The following is a 17528-nucleotide window of genomic DNA, read 5'->3' as shown; positions in this document are numbered from 1 at the left end:
ACTCTAAGAAAAGGCTGCTGCTGTAGTGCCCAGGCAGGCTCCTGCTGAACAGTGGCTGGAGGTGGGGGGCAGGCTGGGTACTGTGCATCTGTCTGTGTATGTGTCTGTCCTTGCCTCTGCCTTCCCAGGTCTGTGCATGCAGGGTGCTAGCCAGTCAGGTCCTCTCTTGTAAACTTGGGTGGGAGCCAGTAGGCAAAATGAGCCGCTGGCTGTAGAGGCCAGATGCCACTGCAGCAGCTGGAGGTTTCCTTGCTCCTTGCAGACTGCCACAGAACAACGGAAAGTGGGCACTGTCCTCAGTGTTGCTTTGCACGTGGACTGGATGGTGGGCTGACAGCCCAGCAACACAGCGAGTTCCCCCACCCATGCTGTGTGCTGGGCCTGCTCTACCAACATTTGGTTTCTCTCTCCTCCTCCTCTTCCATTCCCTTTTTCTTTTTTTCCAAATTCTCCCCATCACATTCCTTTCTTTTGCTTTCCTCCTTAACTTCTTGCTCCTTCTATCTTCTCCCTTTGCCTGCTTTCCTGTTGGCTGCATATGCACAGTGTTGTTCCCATATTTTTTCTGTTATGTTCCAAAATCTCATCTCTGACTTTTTTCTGGGTGGGGGCAGAGGGATGCCATTTTTTTTAGAGCAGCATTACTTCTTGTTGATGTTGCAATCATTAAATGAGAGGAATCTATGTGATACATTGACAGTAATATAATACAGTGGCCATTCTGATCACTTGAAAACAATGATCATGAGGTTATGGGAAACTGAACAATAATATTAATAAACCAGGTGAAACTTGCAATTAAAAGTCAACACCTCTTTACTGTTCCAGCTGTATAAATTCTTCCAGTTGTTGGCTGTTGACAAAGGAGTCCCTTAATGTTCATGCAGCACTTTTTACTTCTCTTCAAGTTTCAGTGTTTCATGTTGGAACTAGTGCAAAACCAAAAAGCAAAACTCAACCAGATCTGCTCAGCTTTGCCTGGTTTCAGGTTAAATGATACAAAACCTCTGAGTTCGGCATCATTTACACCCAAACTCATAAATCTGCTCACACTCAATCAACCTAGGATCAAGGATAAAGTTTTTAGAGGGCCCAGAACTAGAGTTCATAACAAAACCTGTCACCAGGTTTGGGTTTCTTTACTTACAATCTGTGCAGTTCTATTTCACAGCATCCATGAAAATGAGAGTCTAGCCAAAAGACAAGTAGCCAAATCAGGAAATGACCAGAATATGGGCTTGCATTACATCAATGGTAAAATAACATGATTGTTTGTTGATGATTACTTTGTCAGAACATGTTTTAAGGTGGTGTTTAAAATTAAAACTAGGCCAAAATATCTGTTTCACAAGATGATATACAAATATGTTTCAAAAAAGGGAAAAAATCATTAAAAGATTTTCAGGTCACTAAATGTTGATGGACTGTGTTACTTTTACAAACACATCTCCCTATATATTAGAGGTGTGCAAAACAGGCCATATTTGATTTGGATTTGAATTCAGCCAGAATTGGGGACAGTGATTTGATTAGTTGATTTGGATCACTGTCCCCAATTCAATATGGCTGAATCTGAAGATTTGATGCAGATTCGGCGAATCAGTGATTCGGACATAGTCACAGCTTTAAATGTTTTTTCTACTTACCTTCAGGTACCACTGCGGCTCATGAACGCTGCAATGCTGGGGTGGATGGAGCATCCCACAGGAGCATGGGGGGCCCCTGCATGCTTGGCGGCAAACCCGGAAATGGACCAGAAGTATTTCTGGTCCACTTCCAGATCTGCCGGGGAGTGTGCAGGGGCCCGCCACGTTCCTCCAGCTCAGTGATTGGCCACGGGGAACCCTGTGTTCTCCCCCCACAGACCCAGGAGGCACCAGTTGCCAAGCCAAGGAGGGGGTGTGGGGGGTGGACCAGCACGTTCTCCAGCAGGCCTGGACGTGGACTGGAAGTGCTTCTGGTCCACTTCCAGGTCTGATGCTGAGCACGCTGGGGAGTCCCCCCATGCTTCTTTGGGAGACTCCATGTACCTCAGCATTCATGAGCCACCTGCTGCCTTGAGGTATGTGGAAGAAACATTTAAAGCTGTGTCTATGTCCAAATTGCCAAATCTTTCCGAATCTCTCTGAATTGATTTAGAGGGTTCCAGTTAGATTCAGAGAGATTAAAGGGCCCTCTGATTCGATTCGGATTCAGAGATTCAGCCACCGAATTGGGTTGAATCTCCACTGAACCTAATCAAGGACCGAAGCTTCGCATAGCCCTACTATTATAAAGAAACTTCCATTTTTTTTCTGAGAATTTTTCCCTTTAAACTCCCTGTGTCATGCACACACCCAAACTTACCTGCCTCTCCAGTGATGGGGAGAGGAGGGCGAGCTGTGGGTGGGGGGCTGGTGCTTCCCTCTGCAACAGTGGCAGCCCCACCTCAGGCAGCACCCACCTGCAGGCACCCAGTTCAAGCAGTCCCAGGGGGCACAGCAGCCATGGAGGGAAGCACTGGGCCCCCACGCAGGTCAGGCAGGCAGGCTCCAGGGGAAAGGGAAAAAAAGCCTGTATGCGCTTCCTGCAGACCCCCTGAGCTTCACAGAGCCCGGTGCCTCATTCGACAGCTGTAGGGCAGCAAACTAAAACTCCTCAGAGGAGTTTTAGTTTGCAGCACCCCAAGTCATTTAAGGCACATTACACCACCAAATTTGCTACAGTGGCTGGAATTACAGAGCAATACACTGACACGTGCAAACACCAACACCATTAAAGCAGTGCAGAAGCATTTAACCTGCTTAAGTGTAGTGCACACATGCCCCTCGTTTTGTCTACACATGGCCAATGGTATCAAAACAGAATTCACAGTCCACAGAACAGTTCTGGAGCTCTCTGTGCCTGCCACAGCTGAGAAGCCAACCACTCCAGTTGGGGGCTGTGGGGTGCCGCTCTGCAGGGGGCTCAACTGGCTGGAGACTGCAGTAACAGCATATCAAAGTCAAGCATCTTTCCTTGTCCGGCTCCTCACCAGGAAAGGAGGGGAAGGGAAGGGGAGGAGACCTGGGAAAGAAGCACAGCTGAAAGCACAAATCTGCACACAGCTGATGCTGTCCCTGCCCCAGCTGGATTCATTGTACAACCGCTTCTCACATCTCCTAGATGGAGTGGTGTAATACTCGATTATAAGATGAGGCTTTGTTTTCTCCTTGATAAGTGGGGCAAAAAACTTCATCTTGGTAGTGAGTAAATACAGTATGTACATTGTGTTACTTGATCTAAAATATATTTCTTTTATGTTATAATAGGACCAGGATTGTACAATATGATAATTACCTTCAGGGGTTTCTTTGACATCTGATGAAGAACGTCTTGTATTCAAAAGCTTGTTGTCTAACTTTATCTTAACTACGCATTTGGTCCAATAAAAGATACCACCCAAAGAAATCTTTGCTTCTGACACCTAGGAAAGACCCTAAACTTGGAATAGCTTGCAGTTAGCATTTGTCTTGAGTCATTTACTCCCTAGTGGAGATGCTGTTATGCAGTGCTTTTCAATGGGCATGCTGGGGCACACCAGTGTGCAGTGAAGAGCTCCCTGGTGTCCCGCAATAATTTTGGAATAATGAGAAGAAAGTTCTCCAGCTCCATAGCGCTAATGAATAAGCCATGTTGATGAGATATTCACAGAAGACTCGCATTTCTGTTGGCTGTGGGGGAGGGAGAGAACCAGCCAAGCAGAAGGAAATTCATTTATTGCGCATGTGTTGGCTATGGGGGATACACAGTTTGTGAGCCTCTGAACAGCTATGCCATGGAATTTTGGCATGACAATGAGCTACAATGAACTCATAAGTGTGGGAATGGGGAATGCCTTAAGGAGTGTGCCACAGAACATTTTTATTAACATAAGTGTACCTTGGCATGGAAAAGGTTGGGAAACACTGCTCTAAGGCACAGAAGCCAGGCTTTGCTAGACCATGATGAATTTACATTTTAAAAGAAAGAGCTGTAAGAATGCGATCTTGCCAGTAAGACTATTGGGGGAAGAGAGAGAGTATATTGGATTAGTGAATCTCCATGTTTAAAAGGATTCACATTTTCTGCTGGTCTTCATTGATTCAGAAAAGTTTTCTGCACTGGTTGACAAGCAACTCTGGGGTGGGGCAGAAAGTCATATGTATAATGTGCTCCCCTCAAGGAACCAATAGTTGATGTATGTGAATAGCCAGATAGGAAACAGTACTTTAGCCTGCTTTGAGAGCAGGATAGGGTCTTCAGGTTTCCTCAGTATAGGGACAAACTGGAGTCCCCCAGATAATGAACTAGATGGAGACTCCATTCTTGAATTTAAGATGCAGAATAAGAAAAAGTTTTCTTCCTTTATTCATTTACGGTCATGTCTCTGTCTGTATCTCAGCATATGGTTATTGATTTATTATGCTTGTTCTGTTTTTAATAAGTTCTTTTTGGTACCTATTTATAAACTATTTGTCATCAGTGATACTTGTGATTCCAGAATATTTGCTGATACAGGCTTGCCCATTCTATGGAAAGAGGTATCCATCTTTTCTGAGAGCATGACTAGACAAGGTTGTATGATCTTTCTAGCTGTCAAGCCTCCCCCCTGCCCCCAGACTTGATTGAGACAGGTAGGTCTGAGGCACCTCAGGCCAAGGAGTTGAACTTTAGCACATCTTAGCTGGTTCTCAGTGGTTAAGCATCAGACAGCAGAGACAAGTTTGGGGCAGGGCACCCCAAAGTTGTAGAAACAGCTCACAAGCATGTCTCAAAGGTGCATCCAGGTTGAAGTTGAGGCATGTCACAAATATCAACAGAATTTTAGTTCACAAATGTTGTTTTGCTTGCTTTCACTCTTGCATGCTCACTCTCTCTCTTCCCCCTTTCCTCCACTCCCCCAGTACAAAGAGATTTTACCGAAGACACTGAACTTTGTTTATATTCTTCATGAAGCATGAGAAAGTTCAATGGCTGTTAATGGAAAGGTAACTAGTTTTGAACCTCTTTAGGGTTTCAAACAAGTCTGGCCATTATCTCCAGTACCTGAATTGTATACCTAAGAGTAATATTGGAAGAAGCATTTGATGGTTCTAAAGAAGTGAAATCAATAGGCAACTACTTAGAGCACTGCAGTATGCAGATGATCAGCCTTGCTAAGGGTAAACCTGTACAGAAACATCAATAACACTTGTAGAACAATGGACCTCAGTGCAAACACTTGCGGGGGAGGGAGGCCAACTTTTGTTATAAGCAAAGGGGAGAAGGGTGTTAATGTGTGCTGACAAGAAACCACCGGAGTCGTTTGCACTGTTCAGATACTTTGGAAACAAGATCCAGAGCAGTGGGAAATGCTGTACTGAAATATTCACAGCGACTGACAGGATCTAGATATGTGAGGTACTTACATCCTCTCTGCCAAAACAAAACTAATGCGTTGGACAAGATTTAAGTTCTTTCATTTCTGAAATGTGGATGAAAAGATAATGGTAGCATTTTTTTTTTAAGAATGAGATATGAAAGTGAAAAGCTATTCTGTATGTGGAGGAGTACGTTATGTATATTATAAATAAATAATAGTCGCATACATAAGCTTTTCTGTATTCTGCATCTGCTGCATATTATATATGTGTGCAGTATAAAGATTCTACTGGCAAAAGTCTAAGATGGCTGCATTATTTATGAGTAATGAAGCTGACTGAGTTACTGAGTATCCTAAACATTATGTAAGTAATGATGTGGTGAGTCATAAGAATTTTGGTCTATATTATCCAAACTGATACCAAATGATTTAAATTGATTTTGGATTAATCTTTCTGAGTAGGTCTTTCCTTTTTTTCTGTTTTTTTGTACTCAACTTTTAAGACCCCTGATGGCACTGTATATATTATCAATACTAATTACCTCTACTTATCCATATACATACCCCATAAATACATGTGGCAGTGATAACTGTGTAAAACAATGTACTTTACACCATTCTGCCCATTTCCATGGAGACCCCGTTAACATATCTCAAACTGAAGAATGTTAAAAATAGCTGTCAAATATATATATATCTCAAATTGAAATATATATATATATATTTGACAGCTATTTTTAACATTCTTCAATTTGAGGTATGTTAATGGGGGTCTCCATGGAAATGGGCAGAATGGTGTAAAGAATGCTATGTATGTATCTATCTAGAGATACATATGCACTTGTTGGAAGGTTGGCTATTTATTCAACTTTCCATCTCCCTCGTGCCACTGAAGCAGTGGAAATAGAATGGGGTAGAAAACCTGACTTACAAACTCTTTCAAGTTCTGAGCAGGCCCAGAAGAGTAAGTTCTACATATGAAGGAAACTTGTTTCTTTGCAAATTCTAGCCTCACTGAAAGGAAGCACACCTGGGCAACTCATGAGAAATCCCATCTATTCTGGGGACATAATTTAGCCTAATCAGTACATATGTGTATGATCCCAAAATGTATCCAAACTTTTGAGATTTCCCTACCTCTAATACATACATGCTGTAGTCTAATATGCACACATATATGAGTGATACCTATTCAAACTAATTTATTTTTTATTTTTAAATAAATGCAACTAGCCAATATTCACTCATTAGAAACAAGAATTGTCTTTAAATTTTTTTACAAATGGGGTCCTTTCTAATTTCTCTATAACTAGAATCCTCCCATTTTCCTAAGTCTTCTGTCACCATACAGCATGCGAGTAAAAGCAGCGATGGAGACTTTTTTTTCAGTTTCATTGTCAGAATTGGACAAAGACTCTTATTGAATTTGTGCCAATAAGAGTACAAATTCTTGTAGATTTCACCGGGTAATCCTGGTGCTTTGATCAAATGATTATTACAGTTCCTTGTGAATAATTACAAAAGCTGTGAAAAAGAGAGAGAGAATTATTTGCATAAATCAAACACCATGAACATAAGAAATGACATCCAACAATAGTTTAGAGTATAGGATTTATAGTTTAGAGAGTATCCATCTTCCTGGCTTACAGTTCCCAAAGTAGCTTAGATCCCAATAGAGAAACACACTTTCCAGATTGTTGGCAAGATTTATTATTGACCATCATAAGAAAATGGCACTTCATTACAGCACAAACAGTTGCACATACTATACTTAAAGTTGTACAACATTTAATTTCTATTATGTCCTTGTTAGTCAACTGTAACTTTCTAAAATTTTTACTGAAGTTTTCCAGGCTTGGTTTTTGAACAAAAATGATTGTCTTTGGAAAATTTTGTCAAAAACAGTATGGTCATTTATAACGTAAAGTACAATAGATGTAAAATACATGAACTCTTCTTGTAAAAGAATAAGAATATAAAATATTTACAAACTTTTTTGTTTCTGTCAGAAACTTGTATATTTAACATGGAAATAGCTCTCATTAGTGACAAGTGTTTTGATTTTTTTAATATAAAATTGGGTTTTGATTTGACCAACGTATGACCTCTAGCATACCAAACTGTGGAAATACTGAGTCAGATTTCTAGAAGAGGCCCCACTAGCTTTTCAAAGTATTGGCATGCATGTTTGGAAGCTTTTTTTAAAATATAGCAGCTAAGCTCAGCACCCAAGAGTTCCCATTGTGATTCTTGAGGCATGGGCACACAAACAACTGTGCAGTCAAGGAAGGTTGGGTTTTCCTTTGTATTTGAAGTAAGTCTCCATCATCCTCTCTTTGGAAGTACATTTGTTTGTGTGCTCCTGCTCTTAAGTTTCAGTATCCATAGTGCTCCTTTGAATGTCTGACCACTTACAATTGATGCTTACCTGGGAGGTTACCCGTTTTGAAAATCTGGGTTATTGTATGAAGCACAGCATCTCAGCCAAAAATCTAAATGGACCCCTTGCTCAACCCTATCAGAGATGGTAAGACATAAAATGGTTAGAGAGAGCTTCTGACTGAGGACTTTGTAAGATCTATGAAATGGGTTGCTGTTCTGATGTATCTTGCAAGATGTAGGAGGCAGACTTTATCTTGTGAAGTTCTGCCATTTAATGGTTCCTGACCTAAATGAATAATGCCATAAATATTGCTAGGAATTATGACAGAAGCCCAAAATTGCTACTTAAGATTTCTAGGGATGTTGTCTGAAAAATGATTTTGTCTGGCACAGTAATGCTTATCAAATTAAAGTATTGTTTTTGGTGTGGCATTGAAATAAATATCAAGTTGTTAGAGCTTTTCTTCCTATCATTGCTACACTTAGGGATTTGAGAGCATTTAATTCACAGAAATCCTTCCTCTCCCCCAGTCCCGATTCTCTCTCTCCCCTTCTGACCTCCCACTTTTTTGGCTTATAAAACTAAGGAATTGTCAAAATTCAAATGTTTCATAAAATTAGGATAGTCACTCAAAGGATGAGTTGGAATCTTTCAATGATGTTAAGAGAAGCAAGCCTCTCTGTTTTGCAAACACAGACTAAAAACCCTGGGAGAAGAATTTTGTGAGACTTCCAATATTTCCTGCTTCTGGCCAACTGTATTGAACAGCTTGTGCTATCCCTGCCCCTTGTAGTAGCTGAGCCTGCACTTCTGTTGCTTTCAGTGGCGGATACAGGTGGTCATTCAAGCCAAAATCAAGCCATTTGACTTGGATACCTAACTTTTGGAACTCAGGTCTGCTTTAATACATAGGGCAGAACCTACTAGCTCTTTCTGACAGAACAGTTTAAAAACTAGCTCTGGGCTTGATCTTAATCTGAATTCTCCCTAAAGTTCTGAAGCTTTCAGCTCTTGGACATGACTTCAACTATTGTAATTAAGTGGAGGTCTATTTTCTTGAATGGAAGTACAGTGATTTACACCAGCTGAAAATCCAACCATTAGTGTTTTGATTTGATCCCATAGTTGTTAAATCGTGTATTAATAATGAAGTTAGATATTGTTACTGTGTTCATAGTAATTCCTTTTTAGTCTACAGGAAAAAGAGTGTTGTAATATGAATTCTAAATATTTAGTGTCTTACTGACTTTGTAAAATTCCAACCAGATGTTTCTTTTGTTTTCCAGGTCTCTGTCCTTTGTTACTACACTAAGCTGTTTCTCCTTCATACTTTTAGGACTTATGTTCTATGTTATTGATGTAAAACACTGGTGGGGTGGACAGCCCTTCATATATCCAGGTAGGAATTTGAACTAACTGAATTATGACAGAAGAAATATGAAGAGGAGTGGATATCAGTAGTAAGGAATCTGAGTTCATACTCAGTCCAGTTGGTGAATGAAATCTCTGTGCCTTGTTTAAAATGTCACAAGATCAGTTCCAAATTAACAGGAAGACTCTTCTATGATATATTTAGTGCTTATTAAAATAAGTGACTGATACCACTTTGGAAATGGAGTGACCATATCCAGTGGAAGTCAGGGATAAATCATTTGACATTTTGTTTAATCTTAAGTCTGGAGCCATTTGGAAAAACTTTACCTAATTATGTGTTTGTGCAGGGATACTGGTTTGTAATTTATGAAGTTGCAATGCCAAATGAGCTCTGTCTATAGTAGGTCATAATTCAAGTGTTTGAGTGTACAGCCTACTGCTATTATCATCTGATCCCAGGAAAGTTATTGAATTTCTGATATTCAGGATGATGATCCAGGCAAGGAAAATGATCTCATTCAATTATTCTCATTGTCCTTCAGTTTCTGGACTACTTCTCTTCTACTACCCCATTTGTCCACCATCCTACTGTCTTGCTTCATACCCTGCAGCTTCTAACAAGGGTACAGTCAGTTTCCTTTCTGAACCTTTATCTTTATAATCTTTCTTTTTAGAATTTAGGCCCATGACATTTGTATATGTTCATTATTTGTTATACGCAATGTTTAACGTAGGCTCGTTGTTGGAGAAAGTGACATGTTTTCTATTCATGACTTTATGCAGGGATGAATTCATTCTTTGTCTATGTTGGGCACTCAATCCTGGGCAGCTACTTCCCTTTCAACTGGGAAATGAAGACTCGCACGCTGAACTTCTCTTCCAGGATCTGCTGGGCACATCTCTTTGGGTCTTTGTCGCTTATTTCCTCTACAGAAAGAAGTTCTTCTTGAAAATATAATTTTATTAATAACAGAGCACTGATTTTTTTTTTTTTTTTTTTGCCCATGAGGCTGTGAATGTTGTTTAATAAGATGCATGTTTGGTAACAGTTATTCAGGTGATTTCATGTAGTACGGAGAATAAAGGATGGTGACATTAATCAAGTATTTTTTTCTGCATTGATAAGAACTCAAATTGACATAAGGGGCCTTTAACATATGCTTGAAACAAAAATTAACTCTTCAGAAAGTCAGAAAAGGGTAGACATTTCATAGTTCACATTGGGTGCATCTACACATGTGCTTTAGCGTGGAGTAGAATAATTAGATCTTCAGTAAAAAAGTGTCGCTACTACATGTGCGTTGGTATTAGGACACAGTAAATTAATTAACTCTGCAGTAATTTACTGCACTGAAGCATACATATGGACACTGACCATGCGCATAAATTGTGCCCAGTCAGTGCACCCAGCCAGGGGCCTGCTCTGCCCTGGCTCAAATTGCAGCTGCCTTGGGTGTACGTGTAGACGCTGGACCCAGGAGCAGTTTCCTTTGGCTCAGATAGCTCCAGAGTTTATTGCATTACATTGATTGCACATGTAGATATATCCACTATGGAGATAAAACTAAGATTAACATTTTCAGTACGGACTAAGGGATTTACAGCACCACTTTTAATAATGGATGATGTGTCCCAAACTTCTCAACTGCTTTGAAAATGCAGAGTATGTTAAAAAAAAAAAAAAAAAAAAAAGTATATGTGTGTGGGGGGCAGGGAGCAAACAGGAACTCATATCAGTGTTGTTTTACTAATATTGGTTTGTAAGCTATTTGGCAAACATGGGCTAAAATTTGAGGGAATTTGAACCAAAAAAGTAGAGTTTTGTACTTCTGCATACTTCAGATTTTTTTGTGACTGGATGCATTAACTTCTCTGTCTTGGTTTCTCCACCTACAAAAGGAGAATATTACAACACTTATTGTGCCTCACAGGAGCATTCTGAGGCATTTTTCACACAATACTTGCAAAATGTTTCGCAGTACATCAAAGGAAGGTGCTATAAAATGGAAAAGTACTTATTACATAGTTCATTATTTAAAACAGGTTCTATAATGATTTTCCATTAATTCAACATTAAGTTTTTTCCAAAATTATCTCCTCTTTGGGACTATCGGCATATGAATGGCTTTTCAGTTGTTCAGTTCCTGTGATTTTTCCTGAGATGTAAGTAGTTGAGAGAGGGACATTCGCTGCTTTGAATCTTGTTCAGACTAATCAATCAGGACAGAAAGTAAAGGCAGTTATTAAAATTCAAATGGCATTTCCACTTCCTGCAAAAATGTTTTTTATTATTATGGCTAACTGTGTCAGCAGTCAGACTAGACATGGACTTGCTGCCAATTAATATAAAAATTCCTTTGCTGGTGTGGAGGATGGGCAGGAGGAGATTGTTTTACTACTTTGATATTTCTTTCTCCAGCCTTCACCTTGACTGAAGTATTGGATCTTTGAGTCAGTATGACTGGGATTTTATCATTATTTCACTGTGATCTATCATATTTAATTAAAGCACAAAACAAAATCAGTTGAATTTGGTGCAAATATTAAACTGTGAAGTAGGATTATGCATTTTAGTAACACATTGGCATTGATATAGTGAGACTGGAAAGATCAGGGAAAGTTTACTTTGGTCAGAGTGGCTACTTTCATGGGTGAGCAGTAGAACTAGCAGCAAGTTTGTTGCTGCGAGTGATGGAATTTAGAGGTGAAGGAACATCTTTGTATTATAACATCCATTCTCCTGCACCAGCAAAGCATATTGAATCAATCCATGTCCTTTGCTGTAGTTTTTAGGGGATTTTGTCTGTGATAATTTAAAATCTTTTGGGACCAGAAAATTTTTTTTAAGGTAGTGCCCTGCTTATCTGTACTGTTTTGAGTTGTCTTGGCTTGTCCCACTATAGAAATGAATGACTGTAGCTCTGCTATGACTATAATGCAGAGGTAGCCAACCATGGTTTGTTGCATGTGGTTCCTGGGCATTTTAGAAGCATATCCTGAAGAAAGAGAAGTAGCATGCAGATGACTGATTTGAGGCATGCGCATCTCAGACTCAGAAGTTATTTGCTTAGTGGCTCCCATAGCTAAACATCCTATACTGTGTAGCAAGAAATGGCAGACTCAGCAATGTGGATACTGGTTTTAATAGTACCTGCATGGGGAGACAGTCCAGTTCAAAACAACTCTCTCACTTGTTATCCAGAAAGGAATAGCACCATACTACATCATGTTGTGAATAGATACCACATACCAAACTTGCACCTAAAGATAAACATCTTGGAGAAGAACAGCTTCTTCTTATAAAGTATGTCTTTGATTAAAGTACAACAAACCATCTATTTTACCATGGAGAACAATTTTGGCTAAAGGTATCTGTGTGCTAATCAAGTTGCTTCCTTCCTAGTTTGCAGTACTGGAGCTCTTCCTGGAAGACTGAATTTGGGTGCAACTTTCCTCCTGCTTGCATAAGAACAGAATGTTAACAATGAATTTTAAAAAGGTCATTGTATGGGCTATGAGTGTAAATATGTAGTAGATCGTATTCAGAACAAAATACAGGCAAGTGCCCTTTTGGTTAAGATTAAGTTTAACATCAGTTTAATATCTGATCTATCCTGCATTTATAGAAGGACATGCTTAAGGAATCTATATATTTTTTTGTCTTGGACTTCTGTGGTACTGTATGCTGGTAAAAATTCACGACCAATATTTTTGCAGGTATTTAGGTGCCTAACTGATTGGGTGTTGGGCACTGAAAAAGCTTTAAAATGTTGCCTGTAAGTCCTCTGGCACTCACCAGTCCTTAAACAATTGGATGATAATGGAGGCTGCTAGCTCAGTGACCCTTGAAGATGGCTCTTTTCTTTCTGTCCTGATATTTTCTTTATGTATAAGCTTCATGGTTGGAACATTTTCATATTGTCCCTTGGATACCACTGTCTCTTTGTGTTCTATGCGTATGTAGCCATGTCAGAAGGAGGACTGAACAGAGGCACTAACTGAATTACAGAAGAATAGCCAATTATGAAGGAAATTAGTGTATTAACTGGAAATATGGAAATATTTCATATGTTACATGGAAATCATGAGAGTAGACCAGTCACATTCTCTGCAGTGAGTTTCTACCATGTAGCACCTTTACCATGCTGCATAAATATGTCCTTTAATGGAACTTTCAGTCTTACTGAAAGAGGCAGAGCCCCAATGGAAAAGAAATGTACTTGAGTAATGGCAAACTTGAGATCTAGCCAAAATATGAATTCCCAGTGTGGCAGGAAAGGGAATGGAAATGTATGAATGTTATAACCAAATGCAAAACATTTGTAATTCCCATCATGGAAGAGATTTTCTTTTATAATATTTGAAAATATAATTTTATTAAGCAACATCTTCCTATATTGAAATGTTACATGACAGCCTTTTTATCTACTTACTTCTGTCTGTTGTATTTCAGTACTATAAATCAGCAGCATAGTTCCCTCCTTATACAAAGGTGTGCACATACAGGGCTCCTATACATGTGCAGGGAGTCAGTGCCAACGTGCTGGAATTCCAATGTGTCAGCTGGAGCATGGAAATTAATGCACTCCTGCAGACTCTAGCATCGTGTATCAGCATCCCCACACTGAAAAATGGCAGTGGGGAGGTTTGAACTAAAGCTCATTCGATGACCTTTAGTTCAAAGGGCCCCGTCACCATTTTTTAGCATGAGGGATGCTGTTGTACATGATGCTCAGATGCTTTTAATTAGTGTAGCTCACTAATTAAAGCCCCCCTCAACACCTCCCAGAGCATGTAAAAAAATGCCCATAGAGCCTAGTGTCAAGCCCTTAGTTCAGTGCATACATACAAGTCCAAACCTACTCTGAATACTTGACTACCTATGGGCATATTTAATCATGTGAAATTAAAATGATGTATTGGAGATGTGTGCAGATGTATAAAGTTAAGGCCAACATTATGTACATTTACAAACATGAGCTTTACTGGGAGCTGATTGTACACACCCTGAATACTTAAGAAAAATCAAAATCCTCAAGAAACAATGTAAAAATGTAGGTTTCAAAGTTCTCCCTTCTGCCTACTGTTAACATCACACACATGCATCAAGGAGCAGACAGTGTATCACCTTGACAAACATAACATTCTTAGTACAAAAATTTTAAAAACACTTTTGCTGTGAGCATTATTGCTGGTTTGATCACATAAAACACTGGGAGGGTGTCATGCAGAAAGAGATTCATCAGTCTAGATCTGCTGGTGTATCTGCTTGAATATCCTATATATTCCTGTTTCTTTACCTACCCCATTTGATCTGCTTTGTTTATTTCCCGAGGCCTTTGCTATGTCATATCTGAAATAATTTTGCGATACATTGGGGTATGGCCGTGTTTTCTGGGTTGTGCTTATGATATGTTATCAGCATTTAAAGTCTAGGTATTATCATAGTTTACTTTCAGTTAAGAAATCTTTGCTGGCCCACTTCTGGCTTTTACTGGAGCAGAGGTTGCTGCTCTTCTTTTCATTTATATCATAATTTGTGATGGTTACATGGAGATGAAAGGGAGTAACAACTCGGTCTTATTATGAAAATGGCCATTAACTTGTCCCTTTGGCAGAGGCCAGTAATGTATCAGGATACCTAGGGTCACCAGTTGGTTGGGAGAGCCCATGTTCTTAAAACCGAGCCCTGGTATGTTGACGAGTACCATGCATACCCAGAACATCCCAGTGATACTTTTGCAGAGTGAAGACTCATGGGAGCACTCTGATTTTAGTCATATCCAGTTTTCTTGACTTTGTGGAGTACATAATGTTTACAGATGGGGCCAGTTCTCTGAAGGTGTTGTTATACAATACGGAATGCTGACATTACCAATGTTCCCTTAACAGAAGGCAATATGTGGGTGTGAAATGGGCTTAGAGCTCATAAGCTTTGTACAAACATTGTGCTCTTTCTGCAGGTTAATCAGGTCTTTAATAAAAGACCATGGAAATGTCAGTGACTATGAACAAATAAACCAGATTTGTAACTGAATGTTCGTTCAAACAAAGAAATAAAAAGCCTACCATTTTATTAATGTCCTTCACACACAGAGAAAATGGCTGTGAATGATAATTTGGAAATATGTATTCTTAAAAAATATGTAAAATATTAAATGTGATCTGTACTCATACGCATGAACATGTAAATTACACATGTATCCTATGGCTATGATCTCATGCAAAGGCCCATAGACCCATGTTATACTTTGTATATTGAATTTTTTATTGGTAGGTAGATAAATAGGTGAATCAGGTCATTGACCCCGAAGAAAAAACAAAAGAACTGTAAATCTGACTAATTCATCAATAAGAAAGGTTATAAAAATTTTTCTTTCTGCTCATTTTTGGCACAATGCAGACAAAATAAATAATGAAATATTTTATTGGACTGGACAGTAATATAGGAAAGTTTTTAAGCCAATATTTATTGCACATACTCAGGAACCAGCTGCCTATGAAAAGGGAATTATCATTATCCCTTTTCTGGGTAGGATTTGTAGGCTGAGAATGAAAGGCATTTAGTAATTAATACTATGCATTAAATGTTCTCAGTATCATTGTTTTAACCCCAAATGACTCTCGCTCCATTATCTCTCTTTGTAAGTATTGTCTATGGACAAGTATTGTATATGATAATATTCCAGAAGAAGCAGAGTAATTCATTGCTATGATTGTTTTTTTTCCCTCAGACCTAATAAAGAATGCTTTTGAATTCAAAAGCTTGTCTAACTTTATCACAACTATGAAGTTGGTCCATTAAAAGATATCACCTCCAAAAAATCTTTGTCTCTCACAATACTCCAGAAATATTTCTAAATAAAACATATCCAGTACTTACTTTCATTTTATTATTTTGTTTTTTCTAAAATACTTTAGTCAATAAGCCCTGATTTGTACAGCTACAAAATAAATAAGGACTGAGGAATGAGTTACTACTGCACAAAAAATATGACAAGAGGGTCATTGTGGACATCTTCATTTCAGTCGGGTAGAACAGCATGTTTTTTAACAAGGTGTACAAAGACAGGTCATGTTTCGTACTAAAGCAAGAGAAAATGGAGGAGTTTGGGTATCCACCTAATAAGGTGTACAAAGACATGTCATGTTTCCTACTAAAGCAAGAGAACATGGAGGAGTGTGTGTATCCTGCACCAAAACGGCGAAGCTAGACTGTGACCTGCCTGCCTCTACTTCTGTTGTTTAAATGGTGTGAAGGTGAATGAAAGAAAATAGCCCTCCTAAAATAGGGGGTTCCTGTTCTTTCCTGTACACAATGTTCTAAGCCTTTGAAAACTCAAGCATGTTGTAATGCTGCCTTGTGGACTCAGGGGCTAGGGACAGACATTACACACAAACTGCTTTAAGTGATGAGAAACTGGTTTAAACCTGCAACAAAATAGATGTTCAGTGCACATAAACCAGTTTGAAAATGGCTGAAACTGGTCTGAGATAAACCTGGTTAAATGTAGCATCAGACTTAACTGATTTGGCTCAAACCAGTTTATGCAATGTCTGTCCCAGACCCTTTGCTGGTTTAAGTTAAATCAGACTCCCCCAGCATCCCGGCATGCTCTCTGAGATAGGTGGGCCTCTCTGCTCCACAGCAGGGCTGGTCCCTCCCCTCCCCTCTGCTGCAGCTCTGGCAGCGGCTTGTAGGCACAGCAGCATCTGCCTGGTTTCCTCCTGCTTTTCCTCTCCCCTCCCCACTCCTTGCTAAGCAGGGATCCCCCATCCCTTCTGCCTCACACAGACACATCCCAGCATTAGCTAGCAGACCACATGCTGGCTATGGTCCATGCTGTGGCAGACAACAGCATTGGGCTTAAGGCCTTATGGAGCTAATCAAAGCTCAGCTGGTAATGTTCCTCCATTCCTTCTTTGTTTAAGAACAGTTTGAACTAATGAAAAAGAGGCTGTTTGTTTTCTGATGGAGTGATACATGCTGATAACAGAGCTGATAAATGCTCTGTTGTCATACAAGGAGGGTGGGAACCCCTCCCTAATTCTGCTCTGGCCTGGCCCCACACCCCTCAGCTCAAGCCTGTGTAAGGAAAGGGAGAGCTTCTCTAGTGCCCCCTGGCTTCTAGCCTGAGCATGTGCCTGAATTTTTGGGATGTCTGTGCAGCTACAAAGTGATTTAACCTAGTCAGGTTAAACTAACCTGCCATGACTGAATCAACTCGGGCTCAGGCTTTTTGAATGTCTGTCCCTAGCCGGGAGTTCAGAGGCAGGAGAAAATAGGTTTGAAAAACAAAGTCCTACAAGGCCAAATTCAAAACTTTTTAAAGTCAGCATAACAGGAGTTCATAAATTATTCTGGTAACCAGCAGCTGATGGCACAGCTGCCACAAGTGGCACAGATTG

At 39.7% G+C, this 17528-nt stretch overlaps 1 protein-coding gene across 1 annotated transcript in view; it reads left to right on the top strand.

Moving 5' to 3' along the window:
• The window catches only part of LOC109287345 (heparan-alpha-glucosaminide N-acetyltransferase-like), a 356204-nt gene extending 345779 nt beyond the window's left edge, over positions 1–10425 (top strand). Inside the window, 3 exon segments of the mRNA XM_019502327.1 lie at positions 9032–9144; positions 9903–9974; positions 9977–10425. Coding sequence (XP_019357872.1) covers positions 9032–9144; positions 9903–9974; positions 9977–10077 — 286 coding nt within the window. The 3' untranslated portion in view covers positions 10078–10425.
• Positions 10426–17528: the final 7103 nt, after the last annotated feature.

The sequence above is a fragment of the Gavialis gangeticus genome, unplaced genomic scaffold, assembly GCF_001723915.1.
Source record: "Gavialis gangeticus isolate Ggan-Ray unplaced genomic scaffold, GavGan_comp1, whole genome shotgun sequence".
Taxonomy (NCBI): Eukaryota; Metazoa; Chordata; order Crocodylia; family Gavialidae; genus Gavialis; species Gavialis gangeticus.
The sequence above is the reverse complement of the archived record's forward strand: the minus strand, read 5'-3'. Positions and strand labels throughout refer to the sequence as shown.